The 25,576-nt window shown below is 38.3% G+C and overlaps 1 protein-coding gene across 1 annotated transcript in view; it reads right to left on the bottom strand.

Moving 5' to 3' along the window:
• Positions 1–25,576, bottom strand: part of LOC134386585 (cytosolic beta-glucosidase) — a 119,272-nt gene that overhangs the window by 50,355 nt on the left and 43,341 nt on the right. The window contains exons 2-4 of the mRNA XM_063108792.1: positions 25,338–25,565; positions 14,319–15,115; positions 13,473–13,596 (exon numbers count right to left, since the gene is read on the bottom strand). Coding sequence (XP_062964862.1) covers positions 13,473–13,596; positions 14,319–15,115; positions 25,338–25,565 — 1,149 coding nt within the window. The remainder of the gene's footprint in view (positions 1–13,472; positions 13,597–14,318; positions 15,116–25,337; positions 25,566–25,576) is intronic.

The raw sequence follows: 25,576 nt of genomic DNA, 5'->3' as shown, positions 1-25,576 counted from the left end.
AAAGGAGCAGCAAGCATGTTTTAGTTCTCTGTCCTAATGAGCTTTCTGACATGTACAATTTTGTCATCTGCAAATTTGAAATGCATCCCCTCAACTCTTCGCCAAAATCATTGATTAAAATGTTGTGTGGGACATAGTCAAGAAGGAAGAAACTTTAGGCACCCACAGAGTACTTATTAGACTGTCTTGTATAACTTCTAATTATAGGGACTTTGCAAACCAAGTAGTATGATTTCAAGATTTCCAAAGTAGGACAGAATTTTTCCCTTGTTAAACTTCCATAAAGAATAGAGAAGACTGTCTGCTGTGGGGCTGTTTCCCTCCCCAGGGAAAGCCACCTAGTGAGGACAAAAGGAACTTAGATGAACACATTTCAGTGTGTTAGGACTTGTACCTTCTTGTGGGAGGCTCTCAGCTTGCTACCTCAGCCGGATACAATTCAAGCTTCCTTTCCCAGAGCAAGTGCATATATGCCTTCCCTAGACAACTGGCCTTCCTTGGTAACATACTGTTGTGTTAGCAGATGAAGCCTCATAGAAACCTCCACTATATACATGTCTACAGAAGGGGCCTGAGGGCAGTATTCTCGAAAGGGGAGAACTGACGGATAGCCCCCCGCCAACACACACACACATCACTCGGCCCTGCCACTGGTCCTATAACCTGCAAAAAATCAAAAAAGCATTATACAACCTCTTGAGTTCTCCATTTGCAACATTCGAGAATTATCTCTAAAGAAATTTCAATTTCCCCAACCCTTGCCTAATGGAAGGACTAAACACAAATCTTTTTAGTTTCTAACCTATTAAGCACACAAATTCACTCAAGCTCTTTATATCCTACAGGGTTTTACACTATAGAATCCCCTACATACAAGACTACAGCTTATATTCTGTTAGTTTTGCTTTGCACCTCCTTTGTAGATGTGAATAGTCTTTGCAACCATCTTCTGGAAAACATAAAGTGTTTAGAGGAAAGGGAGCTTCATTTTAAATAGTACAAAGATACCATGTGGGCTAGCAGTAGGGCTGTTTCATGGACTCCCATGTAAGAAATGCCTTTTAAGCTTATGTGCTACTCAAGGATATTCAGTGAAGCACTATTTGCAAAAGTAGAAAAAAAAAATGGGAAGACCTCAAATACCCATCAGCAGGAGAATGGATAAATAAATGTGGTCTGTTCACACATCAGAAATGCTATAGATCTGTTAAAAAGAATGAGTTAGAGCTAAAACTATCAATATGGATAAATCTCAAAGAACAAAATGTTGGAAACCGATATGTGAACATGGCACCATTTATCTAATGTGTATTTAGGACACAGGTAGATACACATCAGCTTCAAGATCAGGGTTACCTTAAGCAAGGGAGGAAGAAAAAGAGATTTGGGAAGGGTACAAAGTGGCTTCATCTGGGTCATTAATGCTTTATGTCTTTTTTAATGTAAAGTATGTATGGCAAAATATCAGCATTTGTTAAATCTAGGTCACTGTTAAATGGGTACTTGTATTTTTCTGTATATTTGAAATAACTCATTTTTTTTTTAAGTGAAGGAAAAAGGAAGTTAAGTTTTATTTCCCCAAAGGAGTTACTATGCTTCTTCCCCTCTGATAATGAGATCCTTGTTACTCAGTGGTTTTCCAATTTTTCTTTTTTTAGCAATAGAGTCTTTCTTTCAAATGAAAATTTTTGTGGATTCTTAATATATGCAGCCATAAAAGCTGAGGTGCCCTGGAGCCCTGCTCTCTCACCAATCTCTGTGCAACCTAACAGAGTCCCCAAAGGTATCTCCGTGGAACTCAAGGCTCCAAGAGCACAATTTGAGAACTCCTGATGTAACCAATGGTGAATCCCTTTTGACATGCATGACCAGTTTTCAAGCTTTATGACACTAACTACTGTTAGGACATTTGTGTTCTCCCTTCTCCCTTCCTGGTCCTGGTTTACTACCTTGTTCTTTGTATTTCTTTTTAACAAGAATCTGAATGTAATCAAATGGCCCATCTTCAACAACTGACAAAAATTAATCCCTCTCAACAAATTCAAACTGGCATTTCTTAACTGTTCTCCCCACCAGTATTCTGAATACCGAAGATTTAACAGTATTTGTGTTAATCAAAAAATATTTTTAAAAAGAAACTAAGATTTTTTCCATAGAAAAGATTTTTTTAAAAAAAAGAAAAAGAAACTCCCTTACTTAAAAGGAAAAAGGAAAGCATTAAGTTACTTAGGATGAATGTATTTACACATATTTTTAAAAGAACCCAGCATTAGAAATGTAAAAATGCCTAATACACATATTAAATATGGCATTTCCATGACTAATAATGAATTGGTACAGAAAGCTAGTGTAGATGTTAACTTCAATTTTGTGAATGTTCTCAAATTTTCACATTTTATATTAACATAAATTCATTTGTTCTGCGAGGTGATCTTACGCTGTACTTATGAAAATATCACATTTTGTTAAAAAAGCCTATTCCATAAAGCACTGCAATTGGCCATTTGAATATATCAAAGTTCAAAATCCATGGTTCCCAAGAGATTCAAAATAGCCCTATAATGTAAATATGGTTTGTCAAATGTGAAACATGTTTGCAGTGAAGAGATATAGGTGTGCTTATAGCTAGAGTAACAATGATAGCTACACCATTGAGTTGCTGACTTTTAATACATGTCTATATAATAAGAAAAATCACTTTGGGGAAAAATTACACACAGTAGCGGTAACAGGTAGCTTACCTGAACAACTGAACTACAGCTACCCAGTGGGTTTCATCTCAGAGGAATCACAAGTCTAGTGTAGGCAGAGTGCTGATTGCTCCTTCCTGGCTAAGCACCAAGCTCCCTATCCTCACTAGGCACCCACCCCAACATCAGCAAGGAAGGCTTCTACAGTTTGACAGGTGCACCCTAACTAATCCTGCCCTTCACACTAGCACCAAGAGTTGTCTAGGCTGGGAATGCAAAATTAACACTTCATCAGCTATTTTTCTCCTTAGTCTTGTTCCTCCTTTGAAGGAAACAATCGGCCTCTGCTTACTTCACTGAGTAAGTACTGGAGATGTCAGTTGGGATGCAAAGGGTGTTATGGAAGAGAAGACTGTCAGGCTGCAAAGAGAGATTTCAGGGTGGGGCAGAGATTAAAGGAAGACTAAATGAGGGAGACAAAAGGGGACTGATGAATACTATGTCCTATGCTGGACAATTGAACCATGAAAATCAATCAGCTTGCCTGAAAATGTACCATGATAATTGAGATCACAAAGGATCAATAATATTAGTAAATTTTTTAAGAGACTCTATTTATTAACACAAAACCTGTGTTAAGCCACCTTTTAAAGCAGCATATGACATTGGTAGGCACAGGGAGATAGACGAGAAAAAATGTGGAAAGTTCAAAGAACCACAAAAATGCTAAAATGCATGGTGAAGTTTTCATCAGGAAGTTTACATAGCCTAAAAAGCCTAGTTAAAACAAGTCTAAAACATGAATAGATAAGAATAAAGGTTGATGAAACACCAAGACAGATTGATTCCTAGGGTCAGTTGATGTGTCCAGCAAAAGAAGCAGACAGCCTTAAGGCTAGAAGATTTAGTTACTCATCTGCACCAAATCGGAAGGGATGACCAGCACTAGGACCTTGTGATCAAAATAATATGCCAAGAGTGCCTTGAATAGACTCTAAGACTGTTGTTCAAGGATATTTAAAGATTAATTCTAGAATTTCCAACAGGCAATAAGTCAACACTTCGGCTGTGAGAGTGATGTAAGATCAGCATGAAGTGAATCCATCCAGTGAATGGCCAGTTCATCTGTAGGTCAGAGTTTGGGTTCCAACAATATACAGTAAACTCCATGTTAGTCAGATAGTCAGGAAAGTAGATCTGCAGCTAATCAAATATTTTTTGTTAATTGTTACCACATGCAGAAGGATTATAAATTTTGAAAGAATGAGAATAAATTAAAATACACTTAACACTGAAACTGAACTGATTATAATTTAATCTTTCTCTAATTATTCAGAATGCATTTCAGGGTCATCAAGAGAAGCATAAATTATCAGTGCTTGATGACTGTGCAGGAAGTCACAGTTTTTCTAAAATCCTGGTTAATAGATGCTGGGTAACAAAGAATTCACTGCAATAGTTATCATTTTGAGGATTTACATGCTAAGCATTTCTCTAGGATATGAAGTATTTTGTTAATTATCACCAAAAATAAATTTTCAGAGATGATGAACTGGTATCCATGGATGTAGAATAACTACCCAAGATTCACAGCATGAAAGAAGGTCAGAGCCAGGTTTTGAACACAGATCTGTCTTTAACGAATATGCTCTTTTCCTATGTCAAACAAGCAAATACTTCTAGTGTGAAAGTATTTATAAAATTTTCTGCTTGTCTGTACTAAACTTACACATAAGATCACGCCGTTTGTTTTTCTAGGAGTGTTAAAGGATTTTTCTGAGCCACTCTTGACATTGCCACCACATATTCATGAGGGCAGCAAAATGTGGCCATGAAATACGTTTCGAGTTTTTTTTAAACAAAAGGCCAACTGCTCATTCAACGGATCAAGAACATATTCTGAGTTTTTTTGGAAGAAAAATGTTTTAAGAGATAAAGTCAGCATAGCTTCAGCCACATAAGAAAAATGATCTACGAATAAACGTAACACTTAAAATAGACTCATTTATTCATATTTTATGCAATGATCTAATTTTTGTATTACTCCACTCATTTTTAAATATGAAACATATTTGACTTGACTATGCTTCATAAAAGAACATGGTCATTTACAATTATTAAAACTGTGAGCTGGGTGTAAATCTACTAAAATAAGTTCGCTTGTTGGGAAAGAAAAAAAGGTTATTTCATAAGCCGATGTAATACATTCTTCCTCCTATCCTGCTCCCAGTGTCCACTTTTCAGTGCCCAGATCATTAATATTTTCATCTGAAATATTTGTGGCATCTGATTCATCTTCACTCACCAGCACCAATCAAAATTCTTCAGAGTTCAGACGCCTTTTCTTCCTCCACCCATAATGGTTTCACTTGTCTCTAAAGCAGGCAGTGATTTCTATACTAGACTTTCACAAACAAGGGGGAAAATCTGGCCAAACTTTAGAAAGACACAAAATAATCTCAGTCCATGATACTGTTTCTTTAGAAAATCTCATTCACATACCAGAGACTTCTGTTGATGAGACGACCCTATTCAAAGAGATGGGCCTCCCTCCCCCACCTCTGCACAGAGCATTTCCAGATAAGCCTTAAGAATTACTTTCTATTCCAAAAGAGACTATTTTCATTTCCAACACCAGGCTGATATGTTTATTGTATTGAAGAAAATGCTACCTAAACAGTAACTTGGGGTAAAAGCAGCCCTGATTGGAATAAGCTCTTTGCTCAAAAGTCAGAATAGAAAAACAGACGTCCACCACGTCTCCACACAGAAGTAAGGTGGGACACTAATTCTGAAAAAACTACAGCTTGATTCCTCCTCCGAACTTAGGATCTCACCCAGAGACAAAACTTTCATACTCAAGTTAAATTTAAGGTAGGTTAAAATTACTGCACTGCCTAACAAATTATGTGTTCATGATAAACTTTGAAAAATCATACTTAACTGTCCTAAAACTTGATAGATTAGGTGGCATTTGCCATGACAGTGTTTTGAAAGGTGATTTCAGTCCTGGTGATTGTAACTGCTGTGGAGTTGTTCAGCTAGGGTTTTTACACTGATTCTTTGAACTGATTTGTTCATCCAATTTCCACTCTGAGATTTTATGTTCTCTGCAGTGACTTTGTTAAATTTGAATCTGATGTGTCCTTCTGACTCAATGAACTCTGAGGCAGAACTTTCTCTAGGGAAGAAAAGTGAGTTCCATCTTCAAATATGAGCGAATAGAAGAGGAAACACTCAGATTGAAGGTCAAGAAAATGTTACCTGGAACCTGAATCAATATCAATAGAAATAGTGCATTGAGGAGCAAGGTCTAATTTTATGTCCATATAAGAAAGGTGTTAAATTTTGAATTAAGTAGCTCGATAAAAGAAAATGAAGAGAGGTTTTTTTAAGACCATTAATTATAATTTCTTACATTTAATTTACAGCCTAGAGTTATAAAATGTGATCCATGACATACCTCTCTGGAAAGAAAATTTAGAACGTCACATAATTCTTATGTTGGCAGGATCCCAAAATATCAGCTAGTTCAACCCTTTTATTTTGCAAATAAAGAAACTGAGGCACAGAGAGGTTAAGAACATTTACAAAGAGAGCTTAAAAACGCTAGCATTTATCTAAATTATTGTCACCACAAACCGAAGTTTAATATTAAAAGCATAAAGTTAGCACCCATGCATAATACCAATGCATGAAAGTGTTCTCATAATAGTAAAAACAATCCACCACTTCTTTAAAAATCAGAAAAGCACAATGGTGGTATAAACCTAATATTTCATTGAAATTCCCAGAAGTAATTCAGTTTTCCTGCTAATCTAGACTCAATCTTCTTGTCACTCATTAAACATTTACTGAGCACTTACTGAATGCTAAGTATATAGTGCAGAACTCCAAACTTTTATTCCAGTCAGAATTTTGTCTTTAAAAAAACGGTGAATAAATTCTTTATGCACACTGCTTCTGCCTATGAGTGCTTACACCTTTTAATAACTTCCACTTTTTTCTGAAAATGGTTTTCCTCCTTCCTTTCAAGGATTATAATGGGTATTGTCTTCAAGAATCAAAGTGTCTCTCAGGTTCCACCTATTCAGTTGTCTAACACAACAAGTATTGAATTGTGACAAGGCTGCAGTTAAGCAGGCACTGTACCATGCAGCAGTTATGGCACCAATTTTTAATGTTTTTATTCATAATATTGCGATTTTTCTCCTGCACAGTGTCAGGCTCACTACTGAAAAATAAGATAGGATGCAAAACCTGTAATTAACACAATTACAAGTCTGTGAAAGTTGGCAGAAACAGTATTTATGTCACTGTAGGGTGATTCAACAGCCTGAGAAATACTGACATTATAAAAAGGTATGATAAGAACACAGGAAAGCTCTAGAACTGGTGAGATCAACACTGCTTCAGGTCTAATACTCAGTACTGCAAATCCAGAAATTCATTTTTCTACTGCACCCAGACATAATCCCCTATGATGAACGTGCAAGATCTTCATTTACAAATCATAATGTCAATGCATTAATTTTAGTGGGGAATATTCCTTTTCAAGCCCTGGAAAACTCATGTTATGTTTTCTGAGCATTGATAGTTAACACCTGGCCCAATTCTCTCCTTTCTTTCCATGAGCTCACAGCAGTCCAACAGAATCCTTCTTAACATAGATATCCAGGCAACTTCTGCCAATCATACTAAGATGAAATTTACCAGCCTCGTTCCAAAGCAATGCTTCATCACTTCCAAGATAACAAAGAGGTCAGATAGTAACCAGGTTATTTGGGAGATTTGGAAATAAGAGCTAACATAGACAGATGCTTAAGGACCACTTCATCCATACCCTGGGGAAAACCTGAGAAAGTCACCTTCCCTCAGTCTCAGTTGCTGTCACCTGAATATTCCAGCATATCTCTCTCTTGGAACACATTTTAAAAATAATTATCAAATCCTTCCTCTTCTTTCCCCCTTTTTCTAGGTTCCATTCAGTCTACACCATATATTGGAAAGGTAGATTTTCTTCAGATACTATACTTCCATTGCTTTAGTTGCAGGTCTCTTTTACATTTATAAAAATAAGTTTCTGTTTGCTGCTACCTCACACAAGAACTACTGATCAGATTGTCATTTAAAAAAAAAATGGAAAGTCAGTTTGGAATCATCTGAATCTAAAATTTTTTTTAAAGGCTTTATAATATTCTTAAAATTCGCTGGGACTCGGGTAGTGGGAGACCTTAAGTAATTATCACCTCAAAGCTGTTGAAACCAAATTTAAAAGTCCAAGGGGATGTCAATCAGTTGCAACACAGCATAGGTATTAGAATGCTACAGACATAAAATAAAGAATGGTGATGGAGTTTGGATGTGTTGTCCCCTCTAAAACTCATGTGGAAATTTGATCCCCAATGTGGCAGTGTTGGAAACTGATTGAGTCATGGGGGTGGATCCCTCATGAATGGATTAATGCTCTCCCTGGGGGAGGGGGAATTAATGAGTGAGTTCTCGCTCTCTTAGTTCCTGCGAGAGCTGGTTGTTTATAGGACTGTAGCATCTCCTCTCTCTCTTGCTTCCTCTTGCCATGTGATCTGCTTGTACCTGCCAGCTGCCTGCCACTTTCTGCCATGAGTAGAAGCAGCCTGAGGCCCGTGCCAGATGCAGCTGTCCCAGAATCGTAAGCTAAATAAGCCTCTCTTCTTTATAAATTACCCAGTCTCAGGTATTTCTGCTATAGCAACACAAAACGGACTAGAACAAATGGTTTCCAATCCAAAAGCACCGGTGCAGATTCTCTAAAGTGTGAGTGGTATGCTTCTCACACAGGCAACTCCATGAAACCTGTTCCCATGAAGCAGGTACATCAGGTTCTATGTTTCTAAGTGGATGTGCCTGCTAAGTGGTGTATGTCTCTGATCACACAAATGTGTGCCTCACCTGGGCAAGTCTGATGAAGTAGCTTATCAAAAAAAAATCCCACGAGTATGTACACCAGCCCCCACCGACAATTCTTGGGCACAGCTTTCGAATCTCATTCTTCCTTCTCTGTTCTGACCTGCCTCCTCTTTGCTAGCAGCCATCCAGTGTAGTCAGGAGCAGCCTTGCTAGCAGGACCAAGTCAATCCAACATTCCACCCCTACACACACAAAGCCAAACAAACATATTCCACATAGGTTCTTTGTGAGCTGTGAGAGGGACTGCTTCATAGGGGACAAGGTAACAAAAGTCTTCTCTGAGAAGCAGTGAAACAATAGATGCAAAGTGGGAACCTACATTCAGGAATTTTGGTCTGTTCTGCGCTTCCAGTGAATGTTTAACTGGTTAGTGTTTCTAAAAGGTCAGCGCATTAACCTTTGAGAGCTTTCTTTAACTCTAAGGAATTTTTTATGCACATTTAGGAAAACGCAGGTGCTTAACACATTTTGTCCAGTTAAATGGGCCTCTGTGATCTGAAATTGGCATAGGCAGGTGGCTGCCAGGTCTGCAGTACTTTGGGAAATGGATGTTTTTCTCCTTTACCGACTCTCCATGGGAAGGAGAAGAGGAAGCAGGAGCAAGAATGCTGACAGACAACAGCAGGGTGACTCTGTGCTCAGCATCTCATCTTGGTGGTATATCCAAGCTGCAAGATTTATAACCTTCTTATTACAATGTATCAGCTTCAACACTTCCAGTGAAGTCTTCAATAACTTCAATGACATCTTGCTGAGGGGATTTGTCATTAAAAGCCTAAAGCTGGTCATTAACAAACCTTCTCTGCAATCATCTACCACTGTGCTAACTCAGGCATGGATCTCACTGGAAAGTTGGGCTGGCTCCGAAACTTTCCAGAAGGCTGCACTTTTTTTTTTTTTTTTTTTTTTCCTTATGGGGAAAAAAAAAATAGAGTTCCCTATCATTTAATCATTTATTTCTCATTACTTATGGACTAACCGTTCCGTGATAGACACAACCAAATCCAACGAACAAGTGTAGAACTTTACTATATAACAGGCATGGTGCTTGGGGTTAAAGATATAATTATGAAAAAGACACAGCTCCAGCCCTCGTGGAATTCACAGCCCCCCCAAAAATTAGCTGTCATTTACAGAATCATCAGTTATGTGCCAGGCTCTGTTTAGGCATTATAAGTGTTATCTTATTCATTCTTCATCACCCTTTAGAAGATAGATGTTTTTATTATCCCCATTTTAGAAAATAGATGACTGAACCATTGCCTGCTTAGAAATTTTCCCAAAACTATTGAGCTCGGGAATGGTCATGAGCCAAGGTAAAGGCAGACACATGCTGGCTGTGGGAGGAACAGGGCGCGCACACGGGAGCAAATCCGCTGTTGGGAGAATTGAGACCGTGAGTGGAGCGCCGCCTACTGGCAGCAGCCTCCCATGGCTCCACACACTCCCTCACCTCCATAGAAACATTTATAAAGGAATTAATTCCTTTATGTGCATTTCTGTATGATCTCAAACTTGCCCACTGGCTCTGGAGGATCAAGGACAGGTGTAAATTTTATGAATGTAATAAAGATTCATGTGATGTGAGGAAAGCTTAACTATTTGAAGATCACTGAATGCCAAATTTACACAAAAATTCATGTGGCAAAGCAATTCCCAGTTGCTTGACAGTTGTTTCTGCTGTCAATGATTTGACTTTTCACCTAATCTGGTAACCTCTCAGATGGAAGTAATGAATGGAGTTGCTGCTTTCTCCTCCACACAATTCAGACTGGAAATAGCCAGTGCTAACAACACACATCCGAAGTTCCCTTAAAAAGAATGACAGAGAAACATGCAGACGTGGGCAAATGTTCTGCTATAACTTAGAGGGGGGAACAAAGAATAGAAAATAAGTCTTGGAATGGCATTTTTTAAAATATCAAGGACATAACTTAGAGGTTTTAAGTATATTTTTACGGGTGCACATTTTGTGATAATTATTAACTATCATTGTTTATGGACCTACTATGTGCCAGGGAATTGCTAGTGGATTTTTATGCAATAGCTCGTTAAATGAAATCTTTGTAACAACCTTGACAAGGAAAGTGTTATCCCCATTTTATAGGTAAACAAACCAAGGGCTGGATAGATCGAGCAATTTGCCAAAATCCCCTCATTAAATAATTTGCACACCTGGAATGCAAGCCTAGGTTTATGTTATTTTAAGTTTTTGGTGTTGCTTTACTCTTATTTGTATCCACATTAATTAAAATATAATCTATTTAAAGTTACTTAAATACAATTAAACAATGCAACAATTAAAAATGTACTAATTTCTTTTTTCTTAAAATGGCTTTTTCCCTCTCTCTCTTTTTTTTTTTTCTTCTTTCCCAAAAGGAAACAGAAACATTAGCTTACTTTTTACTGCTCTATTAATTGCTGTGGGACTTCACCTGAAGAGATCAGTAAGACCTCTAGGCGGACACCATTGATCCAACAATAGTGTCATTATGTGCCTGTCAGTATGCATGATGTCGGAGGAAGGCTTTGTTCATGGTAATCACAAAGCCATCATCCATCTGACTCCCTGGGTTTTGGTGGGCTCTCACTTGCAGAGCTTCCCACAAATGTCTTCCTTGGCCTGCTATTATTTTTAATTACTCACAGAGTGCTTCTTACTAGTAAGTTCTTGCCAACCAAGATCATCAGCGGTACCTCGGAGGAGTCTCAGGAAATTGATTAGTAAGTTCAGCTCTGTTCTGATGAGAAGTAGTATATGGAGTGTCTGAGCTTTGTCCAAGGTCATAGACCTGTTGGCTCTTTCAGACAGCATGAAGCACTTTCAAAGAATATATGCAAGCCCAGAGTACGAAATGTAAGGAAAGGGTGCTATGTGGTGGGGCAAACAGATGACTCAGAAAGTCCTGAACTCACACATCATGTCTAACACCAAAACAATTACTACTAATAATAATACATACATACATTCTGCCTTGTTCCATAAAATATTACTCAGAACTCTGGGATCTTGAGCAAATAACTTAGCCTCTTTGAAACTCAGTTTCCTCATCTGTAAAGCAGGAGTAATGACTCATTATTAGAATAAGGTTAAGCAGAAAGAGCACTTTATTATACCTAAAAGTAATTCCTCTCAATGACATACATGCAGCCGGATCTCAGGGAAAACTGGAATCAGAGGCTCAAGTGCCATCCAGTAGTTTTCCCTATTTCTGATCTCCTCTTCCCTCGATGCTTGGGAGCAGTGCTCCTATGCTTACATAGTAAAACAAAGCCACCATGGCCCACACAGTTACATATCCCCCAACACAGTCTAAAACACAAACTGATTGGTCTGGGTTCTAAATCTTAGGAAAGAACTGGGATTGGCCCAGCTCATATCATGTGCCTGCATCTGAACCAATTGATTATCTATTGGCATGGGGCAGTATTTTATTCTACTTGCAGGGCATACATAAAGTACTTGAAACTATTCTAAAAAACAGTGAAACACCCTTATATGATTAGTACTAAACAAAGCATCAAGCTGGGAATGAAAAAAGCCCATGTCTATTTTTCTGTCTTTTCCCAAAAATACACAGAACAATTTTAGGCAAGTCATTTGTGCTCCTTGTATCCATCCATAAATCTGCTTGATAGTAACTAGCCTACCTTCATTCAGGATGAAATCTGGGAACATCAATGGATTAAATATGAACAGGACCCATTTACAGGCAGAAGTGGGGAGGAATTTCAGAAAACTAAAGATTTCCGTCTGTTATCAGAAGGTGAATTCCCACCCAGAAGAATATCTTTTGTGTGTAATACAAAAAAATTCTTTCACTTGGGCCAAATTGTAGGAATCCAGTTGCTTTCTGCCCGTACACTCCAGGCCTGAGTAAGGGGTACAGTCAAAATACTACAGGTTTTGAAAAGAGACCACTTTGCATCACTTTCCAGAATTCCTTCCAGCTGTTTTTAGTATAATACTGAATAATCTGGAAAAGAATAATTCCAGAACCTTTCAATAATGAATGACAAGAGATAAGTGTAGCTATCGTGGCAAAAAAAAAAAAAGGAAATTTTCATGTTGCATTGGAATTGGTTGCTAAGATATGGTTTCTTTATAGGGAGGAGGAATTAGGTTTAGAAAGCAACAAACAATCTTCCAAGAGTTAGCTAAAGTGTGGGAGGCAGGGGGAGAGACAGGCTCAGTGGTCTAGAATTATGTGTTACCACTTAAAGATTATTCCTTCATATTTGTTTTTAAAGATAGAAAAGAGTTCCCTGGAGGGAAAACAGTCACCAGAATAATACTGTCTTGAAACACAATTCACATTTTCTACACGACAAAACCTTTTTCTAATTGTGCTGCTTGGTCACAGCTTAAATGAAATATACATTGACAGAAGACTTGTGCCATTTTGAAGTTTATTGCACAAATGCTTAATTTTGGTCCTTTAAATATCCTGTCAATTCCTTTCTTCATAGCTAGGATATTAAAATATGCAAATAAGCATGCTATAGTTGATCAGTGCTAATCTTTTTGTAATAATTAATGTTCTCTCCCAACAGCCACCACTCCTTCTGTTCTTGTCACCTTCGCCCAGGAGTCACAAAATGCTGAAGACAGTCGCTTTTACTTGATTCGATTTTAGGAGGTTGAAGCTAAGCCAAAATCCTCACCTTCTCTTTCCTAAATACTTTTTCTCCCTTCTCTTAATTACATGGTTTTCACTGATTTACATGAATTTCAGCTTTCAAAAATCATTGGTCTTTGCTGGAATGCAAATCGGCTCATGGGAAAATTGTATTAAGTTTGCACAATTGATCTTTCATCATTTCAAATGGTACCTTTGAACAGTTCCTGAAACGTCTGTCTGAAATACTCCCAGCGCTGAGTGTCATCAAGAGACGGGGGGTCACGCTGAGGAAACCCATTCTCGGTGATGTAAATTACAGGGTTATTATACGTATCCTAGAACAAGAGAGCAGAAGTTCTATTTCAAACAGATGTTTTTTTTTAAAAGCGCTCATAAAATCAGGTGCAATACCCACTATCTTCTCTAAGCTACAACCCCAAAACTAGTTTTCATCAAATTGTGCTGACCCTATTAACTTAATTTTCTACATACTCACCTTTTATGACTAACTATGGAAAAACAAAACTGTGCAAATGTCTGTGAAGACAGTAAAATTACTCTTATTCTAATGAGAAGAGAAATATTTTTCCTCCATCAGCATCTGCTGATTGTCACTGCTCCTTAACCCCTTGGTCCCACCAGTGGCTACTTTCTCGATCTCCCACAGGAGGGGTCCTGAAAACCAGTAACTTGAAATTTTAATTTCAGCTACCTGGACGCCATCCAGCACAGCTAAGACCCACGAAAGCTATCTCAATCTTTAAAATGCCTTTTAATAATCACAGTCATGACAACAGCCCAAAAATACATATTTAAGCTACACCTATAGCCCCAACCAACTTTAACAACAAATCTTTTGACCACTGGTTTTAAAGCCCTTTCACAGCTAATTACCCCTCATCAACTAAAATCATAATCTGTTCCTCCCAAGCTAACAAATGTATATGCTATTACTGAAATTCATTCTTTTTCAGGTACATATTCGCATGTACATTTATCTCTCTTGCCACCTTCACATATTTGGGTGTATATGGACACAAGCAAATCATGTATTTACCTTAATATATTTCAGTAACTTACGTATTCCCCATGGCACCACGTAGACCCAATCTATATTTTTCCAAGATGGATCTGGAAAAAAGTCAATCTCCACATCCTGTAAAAAACTCGGTTCTCCTTTCTCGTTCTCCTGGTACTTGACTAAGCGACTGGTATAATATTGCAGAGCAAAGAAATCGGCAGTGCCTTTGATCATTTTCTTCTCTTCTTCTGTGAATTCTGGAAGCCTTGATGATGGATAGCCTTGCTTTTTACTCATGGAGGCGATCTGGGACTTGACGACTTCGGGATAATCACCATCAATGAATATGGGCTTAGCAAAGAAATCTAAATGGAAAGCCATGGCTCTTTTAGCAGCTTCCTGGTCAGACACTGAATTGGGATCTGCTGGTTCCACCCAGCTAGCAAAAAGTGATAGGGACACCATGCCCTTCTGCTCTTTTCGGAATAAGGAATCATAGCTGTGCCAGGATCTGGCATGAGCCTTAATTAAATTATGAGCTGCCTGATAACCTCCAGTTCCAAAGTGAGGTATACCAGGAGGAAATATACCCAATTCATATGCCATCAGGGCAAATATATTAGCCTCATTGATGGTGATCCACTGCTTGACCCGATCACCAAAAGTACTGAAGCAAAACCGAGCATATTTGTCAAAGGTTTCAATGATTGCCTCTGACAACCAACCTCCCTGGTCTTCTAAAGCCTGAGGCAAATCAAAGTGGTAGAGCGTCACTATGGGCATAACCCCATTTGTTAACAAGTCGTCAATGATCTTGTTGTAATAGTCAATTCCTAGGAGAAAAAAGAAGAAAGAAAAGAAAAATTATTTTTAGTATGTTGTCAATAAACTTTAAAAGGGAAATGATCGATAATAATTTCCTAATAGACTTTTTATTGAAAAATAATGGTTATTGCTTCCTAGATGTAATTAATGAAAAGCTGGTAGGAAACATAAAGAATTCCAAAGAAGACTCTTTGATCAGAGTGTGAGAGAGTGATGGGTGACATAATTGGAAGATACACATTGTGAAATGGATGCATTTGGGCAAATCATTATCACCTAACTTTGTGTTACATTCACATTTATTGAAATGATTTCATTCATTTGTTTGTATGCTCATTTTTGTCTCTTAACCTCAATTGAATACAAGCCCCATGATAGCAGGGGTCTTGTCTACCTAGTTCACCTCTGTATCCCCAAATCCTGGAACAGTACCAGAAATTTGGTAAGTAATAAGTATTTGTTGAATGAATTAATAGATTTCAACAGTATTAAATATAAAGTAAAGGAACAGATCCAGATGACTGCCTTAATGCTTTTCCATACCTATTAGCCTCACAAGTCTAGGAAAGGAAACCCCCTGAGCATAAACAAGAGCTCAGCATCTGTCCCAGGATGTGGGCTACGAGAGGAAATGGCCAGAGGCTTGGGACATTAGGAGTACCCAGCTGGGTTTTTTTTTTTCCTAAAATTCTGACATAGTCCAAGGGAATACATAGCCACCCCTGGCTCTCAGCTGATTCTTCAAGAATTTCATTTGTATAAGAAAGAGCTTTTAGGATTGCTACAGAGTTCAGAAGAATGTTATTAAGGTGAAGATGCCTGCCTCAGAAACCAATGCTGAGATGATATTGAGTCCAGCCTAATGATTACTCTTGGAAGAGACTTTCTGAGGAGAAGGTGGTGCCCGTACTTCATGTGGTTGTATGTTTAAGAGTAGGGATGGCACCTAAGCTTGGAAAAGAGAAGCTGTCCTATTTGAAGAGGTTGTTTTCTGGATAAAGATCATAAAGTCATGTGTAGAATTGTGTTGCAATGAAAACGTGCCAGGAAAGGTCCCTTTCTCTCTCTCTCTCCCTCTCTCTCTCTCTCTCTCTCTCTCTCTTTAACTTAGTACCCTCCAATTCTAAAAAAATAATAATTTAGACTTTTGCATGTGTTTTATTCCTTCAATTATTTATGTGTTCATTCCTTAAATATACATTGATAGAGAAACTACTATATGCTGGACATACAAACATAAATAAGCAAGGTAAATACCACCCTTGTCCTCAGGGAGCTTATTAGGAGGGGCTACAGATAAATTCATGAACAATTACAGCAATTACCTTACTACCAGTAAAAATAAAGTACAGAGCGATTTAAGCATATGACCAGAGGTACCCACCCCATACTCGGAGCATTGGAAAATATATTCTGGAAGCAACACAGCATAATGGTTTTAAGAATGAACTATAGTGCCAGGCTATTTAAATTCTATCCCCACTCCTTCACCTACTAGCCTCATGACCTTCGGCAAGTTACTGATCTCTCTGAATTATTTTTCCCCCACTATGAAATGCAGATAATAATAGAAACCTACTTCAGTAAGTTGTTGTTGGAGCTTAATGAGTCACTAAATGAACATGCTTAGTTGGAACAGTTCTTGGCATATGGTAAAGGTTCAGTACAGGTTAGCCATCTTTCTAATAATAATTATTATTGTTATTATTGTTATTAGTGATGTCTAAGCTGCTGCTTAAAAGATGAATATAAATTACCTACATAAGGCGAGGAGGAAAGAGCAATCCAGGAAGAGGAAAAGGGGAAACAAATGTGCAAAGGACCAAAGGAGGTGGTTGGAATAAAGACCACCCAAATCAGCAAAACAGGCTATTTATTCAGAGTTTGCTATGGCAAGGGAGTTAGCCACCATCACTTGTGTTTGACAAATACTCAAAGGCAGCCAGGGAAGAGAGAAAGCTTTATAGTCCAAAAAAAAAAAAAGAAGAAGAAGAAGAAGGCTTCAGGTATGCTCCGTTGGAGGTTATTGCCACAGGGAAGCTGGACAACGGCAAACTAGAAGGGCACATATTATGTCACTGGTTTAACACATTTGGCTTTCTCTGGATGGTCCTGAGTTGGAAGTAGGAAACAGGAGGAACAAAATATAGAGAAGCTGGCAGGTATTGACCAAGTCCTGACTATTCTGGGCTGATTGCTGCAGAGACTGTGATTTGGCCTCCTGGACTTCTTATGTGGGTCTGAGTTTTATTGTCACCTACAGGGGTACTTCAAAAAGTTAGTGGAAAAATAGAATAAAAAGACAACACATATCTTCCCATGAACTTTTTGTAGTACCCTTGTATGACCTGGCCATTGTTTGTATATTCATTCCCTTAGAAAAGTCTGATTCTTTCTGGGAACTGAACGTTCAGTTTAAGGACGGTGGATAGCTTATTAGAAAAGGAATGAGAACGGTGGGAAGTAAACTGGCTAAGTAGAAGCCAAATTACGCACAAGCATGTGTTGTCTATCTGTCCATATTAGTGGGTATTTTTAACATCAGCTCATTTATTTTGCAAACTGCAACATAAGGTGAATAGTGCATAATAACTCCATATTTGAAAAACACATTTGCATGCTATTTCTCACTTGGTAGGCAGAATAATTCCTCCCCCTCCCAAACATGTCCATGTCCTAATGCGTGGAATGGGTGAACATGTTACCTTACCTGGCAAAAGGGACTTTGCATATATGATTAGGGGAAAGATCTTGAGAGAGAAAGATTTCTGTAGACTGTTCAGGTGGACCCGACAGAACTACACAAGTCCTTAGAAGTGGAAGAGTAAGGCAGCAGAGTGGGTCAGAAAGATTGAACAACAGAGGAAGAGGTGGAGAGTTGGCAGCTTTAGAGAGACTCAACTGCCATTGTTGGCTTTGAAAAGGAAGAAGAGACAAGAGAGCCAAGGAGCGCAGGTTGTCTCCAGAAGCTGAGAATGGTCGGCCGTTGGCCAGCAAGGAAACGAGGAACTCAGTTCTACAGTCACAGAGAACTGAACTCTGCCAACAACCTGACCGAGCCAAGAAACAGAGTCTCCTACAGATCTTTCAGGAATAAGGTACACTGACATCAACTTTCTTCAGCCTCAGGGAGATCTGTGCCAGACTTCTGACATACAAAACCCTAAGGTGTTGTTTAAAGCAGCTAAATTTGTGATAATTTGTGGTGGTATCAACAGAAAACTAATACACTCACCAAAATTTATGAAACTTTCTTTTCGTCTCTCAATAAAAGAGCATTCAATCATCCCACCTCTGGGCCCCTACAAGCACGCATTTCCTCATTTGTAAATGAAATAGTCAAAGGTGGTATGATGAAATAATCTTGGTATTGGTATGTGTGAAGGTTTTCATAGACAATGCTTCCCACTGGCTTTGAACATAAACATAATTGCTTTCTTTATTTAACTCATAAATATCTACCACATAGCACACATTTTGCTTAATTCTAGCACTAAGCCCAGAAAGATGGACATTTTTATTCCCATTAAACACATGAGACAACTGAGATTCAGAGAGTCTCAATGTTGTCAAATGGCGTAGCCAACATTTAATCCCAGTCTGTCTCACTACAGACTGAGCCATTCCCAGCACGACATGCCACTTCTCATATTTACTAATGCTCCCAACCAGAAACATGTGACTCTGTTTTACTAACTTTAATAATCATGGATTCAGACTTCAGAATCACAGCATCAGATTTTTTTTTTTTTTTTTTTTTTGGAGAAGTCATTAATGATGGCCAATCAATGTAATTCAAAAACATGATCATCATCAGTTGAATTGAAGACAAATAAATTTTAAGTATAAAATTTTTTTCCTCGCTCATCAGCATGGCAGAGCAACAGAGCATTGCATAATTAATATTTGATATCTCACAGTTGAGTGCTTCTGGCTTGTATAGTTTATTTGAAATTTTTCCATGAGGCAATGGAGTGGGATCTTTAAGAGCAGAGCCCCAGACCCAAATAACTCAGTTAAAAGATCACGGGCAAGTCACTTGGCCTCTCTACACCCAAATTTCCTCTTCTGTAAAAGAGGAGTGTTAATAGTGCTACCTCATGAGTGTTGTATCAAATGAGAGCAAATTCTTAAGGGGTTATTTAGCTTTGTTCATTTGATTTGTACAATCAGTGATAACTAACTCTCTGAATAAGTGTATATTTTTAAATGATCATCTGTTAACAATCTAGGAATCCTGAAACTTTGAGAGATCATTTAGACCCTGTTTTGCTTCTGGACATTTAGGACAAGATGGATTATTTCAAGGATTAAAACTTCTATAGCCTTCTTTCATCGTCAATACCATCTTCTCTGTTTTAATTAAGCCTATTTCTGTTTACGTGGTCTTTGACAATAGGAAGTATTTTGAGTTAAGAGTTATTTGAATATAGGAAAAATTAACTTAGATTAACTAAAATATAAAGATGGTACTATGAGCTAAATATGCCCCCCCAAAGTTCCATATTTTGGAAATTTAATCCTCACTGTGACAATGTTAAGAGGGTGGCAAATCCTATTATGGTAATTGAATGATGGGAACTTTCAGAGGTGATTAGATTGTGATGACTGTACTCTCGTGAATGGATTAATCCATTGATGATTAAGTAAGTGGTCGTGGGCATGGTTCTGATGACTTTAAATGGAGAGTAAGTGAGCAGGCTAGCTCTCTCTTGCTCATGCCAGTCACCATGTGACACCTGCATTGTTACAGAAGGCTCTCACCTGATGTGTTCCCTGGACTTTGTACTTCCCAGCCTCTGAAACTGTAAGAAATAAATTTTATTTTTTAAAAAAATTCCCAGTTTCAGGTATTCATATATAAGCAACAGAAATGAACTAATACAGATGGCATTGGGGGCAATTGGGTGGTAGGTGTGGGGTGCAGTGGGCATGATTTAAAATGACAAAGAGATATGAAATATCCAATGACAGAAAAATAACTGCAGCTAAAACTCAAAGGAGCTGGTAAAATCTTTGCTTCTCAAGGAAAACTCGTCTCTCCCATCCCAGCTTCTCTCAACACATCTACTCTATTCCTCTCCTTCTTTCAGAACCAGTTTTCTTCACTCATGCAATTTTCCATGGTCTCAAAATGGCCATCCCATCTACCAAAGCTACCTCAGAGCCCCGACGAACTCAGCCTCTCAGTACCTCAATTACAAACATCCTGGAGAGAGGAAAACAATCGGGCAAGCTCATCTTTTCCAGTGAGGTCACACAGTTATATATCACAGGGACAGAAGTCTTTCGTTCATCTTGTCAGACATGGCCAGAAGTGGAAGAGGATTAAACAGAACAAAGAAAGGAGTAAATTCCCCTAGAAGAGGATGTGGCCGGAATTTGCAAAGGTGATGCCTCTAGTAAAAAACATAACACAGGATTCATTTTGAGCATGTGCCTGCAACTCTTTGGTCCACTCCTCTCTAGATTCACACCACCAAGTTTTTTAACTGCCCTGTATTCTCTTGTCACACTGTCTGTATTAGTTTCCTATTGCTGCTGTAACAAAATACCGCAAACTCAGTGGTGGAAACCAACACAAATTTATTATCTTACACTTCTGGGAGTCAGATGTTCAAAATAGTTCTCACTATGCTGAAATTAAAAAAAAAAGCAGGGTTGCATTCCTTCTGGAGGCTCTCAAGAAGAATCCATCTCCTTGCCCTCTCCAGGTTGTACAGTCCACCTGCATTCCTTCCCCCATGACCCTTTTCTCCATCTTCATCTTCATCTCTCCTCTCTGACCTCTGCGTCAGTCCTTACACCTCCTCTCTCTGACTCTGATCTCATGACTCTCTCTTATAAAGACCCATGTGATTACACTGGGACCACTAAAATGATCCAGGATAATCTCTTCATTTCAAGATTCTTAATCAGATCAGTAAAGTCCCTTTTACCACATAAGCCAAGATATCCATAATATCTGAGTTAAGACAAGGACTTTGCGGAGTGGGCATTATTCAACTTACCAAAGTGCCCAACATAGAATATAAGATTAATGTTTGTTTAGTTAATTTCTTTAAATAATTCCTGCTAAGTGTACTTATATTTTAAATCTTAAAATGAACAAAAATATTGTCTTTTTTTTAAATTTCCAATACTTGTGTCTCCTACTAATCACCTGAAACTTACATTTGTGGCAGATATGAAAATGCACTTGAACAGTTAAGAAATACAGAAATATGTGATTTCAGTTGCCACTTCAATCTCTTCTTGTTAAACTTTGAAAACCTGACATTTGAAAGAGAAAGGCTGTGTAACAATTCCACTTTGTAAATATTCTTTCAGTTTGGGGACATAGAATTGTACGAGTTTACAAATGTCCCATATTCAAACTTTAAAATGGGTAGTCAAACACACACAAAAAGGGGGTCCCTCAAAAAGGATAGTGGCAGGGGTTCTCTAATTCCTTACATGCCCTTTGAGAAAATGTGTAAGTGGAAAAAAAAAAAAAAACAAATGCTAGCCTTTCTGAGTTAAAACAGTTCCACTGCTTCAACAGATCACTGAACAAGAGTGAGCAGCTGCTTATTGAAATTCTGCTTCCTGGAAGCACCTCCAATGCCCTCTTGTTCAGGGAAAAGTCTAAAATATTAACCAGGGATAGCTTTACAAAAGCTGAGGCCAAACACAAAAAGCTCAGTGCTGCGGGCACGTGATCCCCCTGTGAGATTTGCATGAGTGATCCCCCCACGTTGTTCAAGTGGCTCCAACATCTCCAGCACCACCACCTCCACCAGGCGGTTTTTCTGCTTTCCTGCTCTTGAATTTCTGGTCTACAGTTGATTTTAAAAAGCTTGATATGTTGACATACCAGTACAGATACATAATCCACTATCTGAAAATCTTGGGGACAAATGTGTTAAGAATTTGGGGGGTTTAGAGAGGAAACAGAACATATAAAATGCTAAGTTAACACTGCCAGTGGGTTTGGGTCAGTACCTCTTAATATTTCTGGAGTAAAATATATAAATATTCTCACCAAGCAGAATAAACCAAGATTATTTAAAAATTTTTTACATCAATTCAGGTCAGCTTTTGCTGCCTATTTAGTTTGATGAAGATTCAATAGTCAGAGCCTTTTAGATTTTAGAATTTAAAATAAGAGACTATAGGTCTATATTACAAGTTGGTGGGTTGTGGATTTTGTTTTGTTTTGTTTTATTTTAATTTTTCTGTTGCTTACCATCCAAGTGAAACTCCATCCTCCTAGAACCATTGGAAAGAGTTTTAGTGATACAGAGACGCCACTTTGTTTTACCAACAGGGACACCACAGCACAGAGAGTTCAGGTGGTTTGGGGAGGTTATAAATTAGCTCTAGGCTGGACATTAGGTTTTTGACATCAGACAGGCCTAGGTTGAACTCAGCCCTAACTAAATCTATCTTGGCAAATTTGCACCCAGCCTTACTTCTCAGATTACCATTATTCCCTCTGTTGAGAGAGCCCCTTACTCATAAGGCCGTTAAAAGCAAGTGCAATGCTTGGCACCATGAGCAGCACATGCTAAATAAAAGGCAAACATTCCTATCCTTGGAGTGATTTTTATGATGGTTATCGAGCTAACTCAATTAAATTCAATAAATGTTTTCAGAATTCCTCCCTGAAAGTTATTGGACTAGATTATAAGGGTAAACAAAGCAGAATCATCTGCCCATTACACTGTAAGCAATTCGAGGGGTTCTCTTATATCTGTGGTACATGCACTTAGCTCAGTCCCTGACGCGCAGCATGCACTCAGTTCACTTCAGTTGAATAGATTAAATTCAAGGTGCTCACAATCTAATGGGGGATGTAATAACAGTAACGATGAAAAATGTGAAAAATACCCTGAGAGCTTTGCAAGGTGCTATGGGAATAAAAAAAAAAAGATTTATTCCAGCTTGGAATATAGGGAGACTTTAATGAAGAGGGAACATTTGTGCTAGGCCTGAACAGGAGGATAGGCCTTCAGCAGGTGTAAATGGGGGTTAAGGAAAAGCCATTTCAGGTAGGAGAAAGTACTTACTCAAATTCCTACAAAAATGGAAAATTGCATAGTATGTTTAATAAGTAGTGGGCTATGTGCTTAGAAGACTGAATGGAGAAACTGCATGGGTCATGTGTATGGGGGAATTTCAGCCTACCAGCTTCAGAAGTAGATTAAGATTAAGTCAAATAGAATAATACATGAAGGAGTGTAGACTGTTTGTCTAGGCTTGGGAGGACTAAATTTTCCTTTTTTTTTTTTAAATCTTGCTTTGTTTTTAGCAGGATAAGATAATCCAAGCCTATGATTTGGTCCAAGCTTTAGAAAAATAGTGGTGGTGGCATTTTTAGGAGGGAGAGAAGGACAGAGAGAGACGTAAAGTAGGTAGACCCATCAAGGGTTAAAAAGGCATAAGTAGAATGTACCATATTTGTCAGCCAGTTAGATGTAGGAAGCAAAGAGAGGATTCAAGGATTACTTTCAGTTTTTAGACCTTGGGGCATGATAGTGCCAGAGAGAAGGGAGAGTGTAGATGTTGGATGAGGAAAGTGGAAAATTATGAGTTCACTTTTAAACTGAACAACAAATTACTTCCTGTTCTAAGTCAAAAAATAAAACTGGCCAGTGATGTCAGGAAAGTAGACATTCAACCAAGAGTAATTAGTTATGGGCTAATGTCTTTAGACTCAAGCAATGGGCCTGCTAATCTCACATTGTCCCTATTCGAGGGAGGCTACATGAAGTTCAATGCTACATGTGAGTCCATGAGTTGCAATTCCATTTCACAGGGCGGAGATTATTCCAACTTACATAAAATGAGCATTGCAAGTACACAAGCCCACCTAGGATTTTTTTATCACAGTTTGTTCTATGTAGGAAATCAGATAATTTACTTGAAAAGAACCCCTTTGTATCAACGAAGCTTCTTGAGGTGGCAAGTGTGGTGAGGCAAGCAGGTGCCTGACTCTCAGGTCATGCACGTGCCTGTGCTGCATTTCAGAGACCCTCCTTAAATTTTACACCCGAGGCACCCCATTTGCCTCCTCCTACTCCTGTGCCTATGAGTATCATGAAATCTTTTCCAAGACAAAGTAATAATAATCTATATTAAGAAGCCGTATGTTGTAGTACAGGGTTTGGCAAACTTTTCCTGTATAAAACCAGATAGTAAATATTTTAGGCTTTGCAGGCCATGTGGTCTCTACCACAACTACTACCCAATTCTTTAATTATAGTGAGAAAGCAACCATAGATGATATGCAATGAATGGGCATGGCTTTGTCCCAATAAAACTTTATTTACAAAAACAGGCAGCAGGTCAGATTTATCATTTAGGTCATTCTAACCCTGTTATGTGGAAAGAGCTAATCGGGCCTTAAATTTAAATGCCAGATCTACTGTTTACCAAATATGTCTATTTGGACATTCACTTCTTTAAAATATGATCATTATACCTTTCTTACTGAGTGGGAGGATTAGGGAAAATGTCTTATAAATAACAGGCCTTCAAAAGGGCAGTGAGTGGTCCTTTTAATCACAAGGCAAGATAGGAATAATAGCTAGTATTTACTGAATGCTTATGATATGTCAGCTACTGAGTTAAGTACTTTACAAAGATCATTTCATTTAACCTTCCAACAACTCTCTGAAGTAGGAATTATTATAGCACTTCTTTCTACTTGTGGGGAAACTGAGGCACTGTGAGCCTAAATGATGCTTATACAGATAGCTAAGTGATATAAATGGCATTTAATCTCAAGTAAGTGGATTCCAAGGGCCTTGGTGCTAATCCCTAGGCTAGTTAATCAGCTCCATTAATTCAGCCCCAATTGAAATGTTCAAAGTCATCTCAAGTTCTTTCTAACTTTTCATAACTCATCACCGGGGCACACAACTGAAAATAGTTGAATACAACTTTTAGAAATTCACCTTCTGGTTAATAGTCAGGTAACATCTTACATAAATAAAGCACTTACTTCAACCTCCCTCCTGCCACTTTCCCTCCTCTCCCCAACAAAGATGTTGGCAGTCAAGGAAAACCAAAATATTACTGAGAAAGCTAATGCAAACCCATCTCAAAAAATTTTATCCTATAATCACTCTAAAAACTTGCAATTTCAAAGCTATGCTGCAGAATAGCATAGTGGATTAATTATGCCAGACTGCAGCAATAACCTTGAATTAAAGCTGCAACCTTCTATTTTTAAGAAACACTTGCCTTTCTGGTTGATGAAACCTGTCGTCCCATCAGGTAACAGACGTGACCAGGAAAGAGAGAAGCGGTAATGAGTCAATCCAAGCTGTTTGATACATTTCAAATCTTCCTCCCACAGAGTGTAGCTGCCACAAGCTACATCGCCAGTCTGGTTTTTGAAAACTCTCTCTCCTCCCTGATGGGTGAATGTGTCCCAGACAGAAGGGCCTTTTCCATCTGCATCCCAGCCTCCTGAGAAAAAG

This window comes from Cynocephalus volans, chromosome 9, assembly GCF_027409185.1.
Source record: "Cynocephalus volans isolate mCynVol1 chromosome 9, mCynVol1.pri, whole genome shotgun sequence".
NCBI classification, from domain to species: Eukaryota; Metazoa; Chordata; class Mammalia; order Dermoptera; family Cynocephalidae; genus Cynocephalus; species Cynocephalus volans.
Note: the sequence above shows the minus strand (reverse complement) of the source record. Positions and strands in the feature narration are given on the sequence as shown.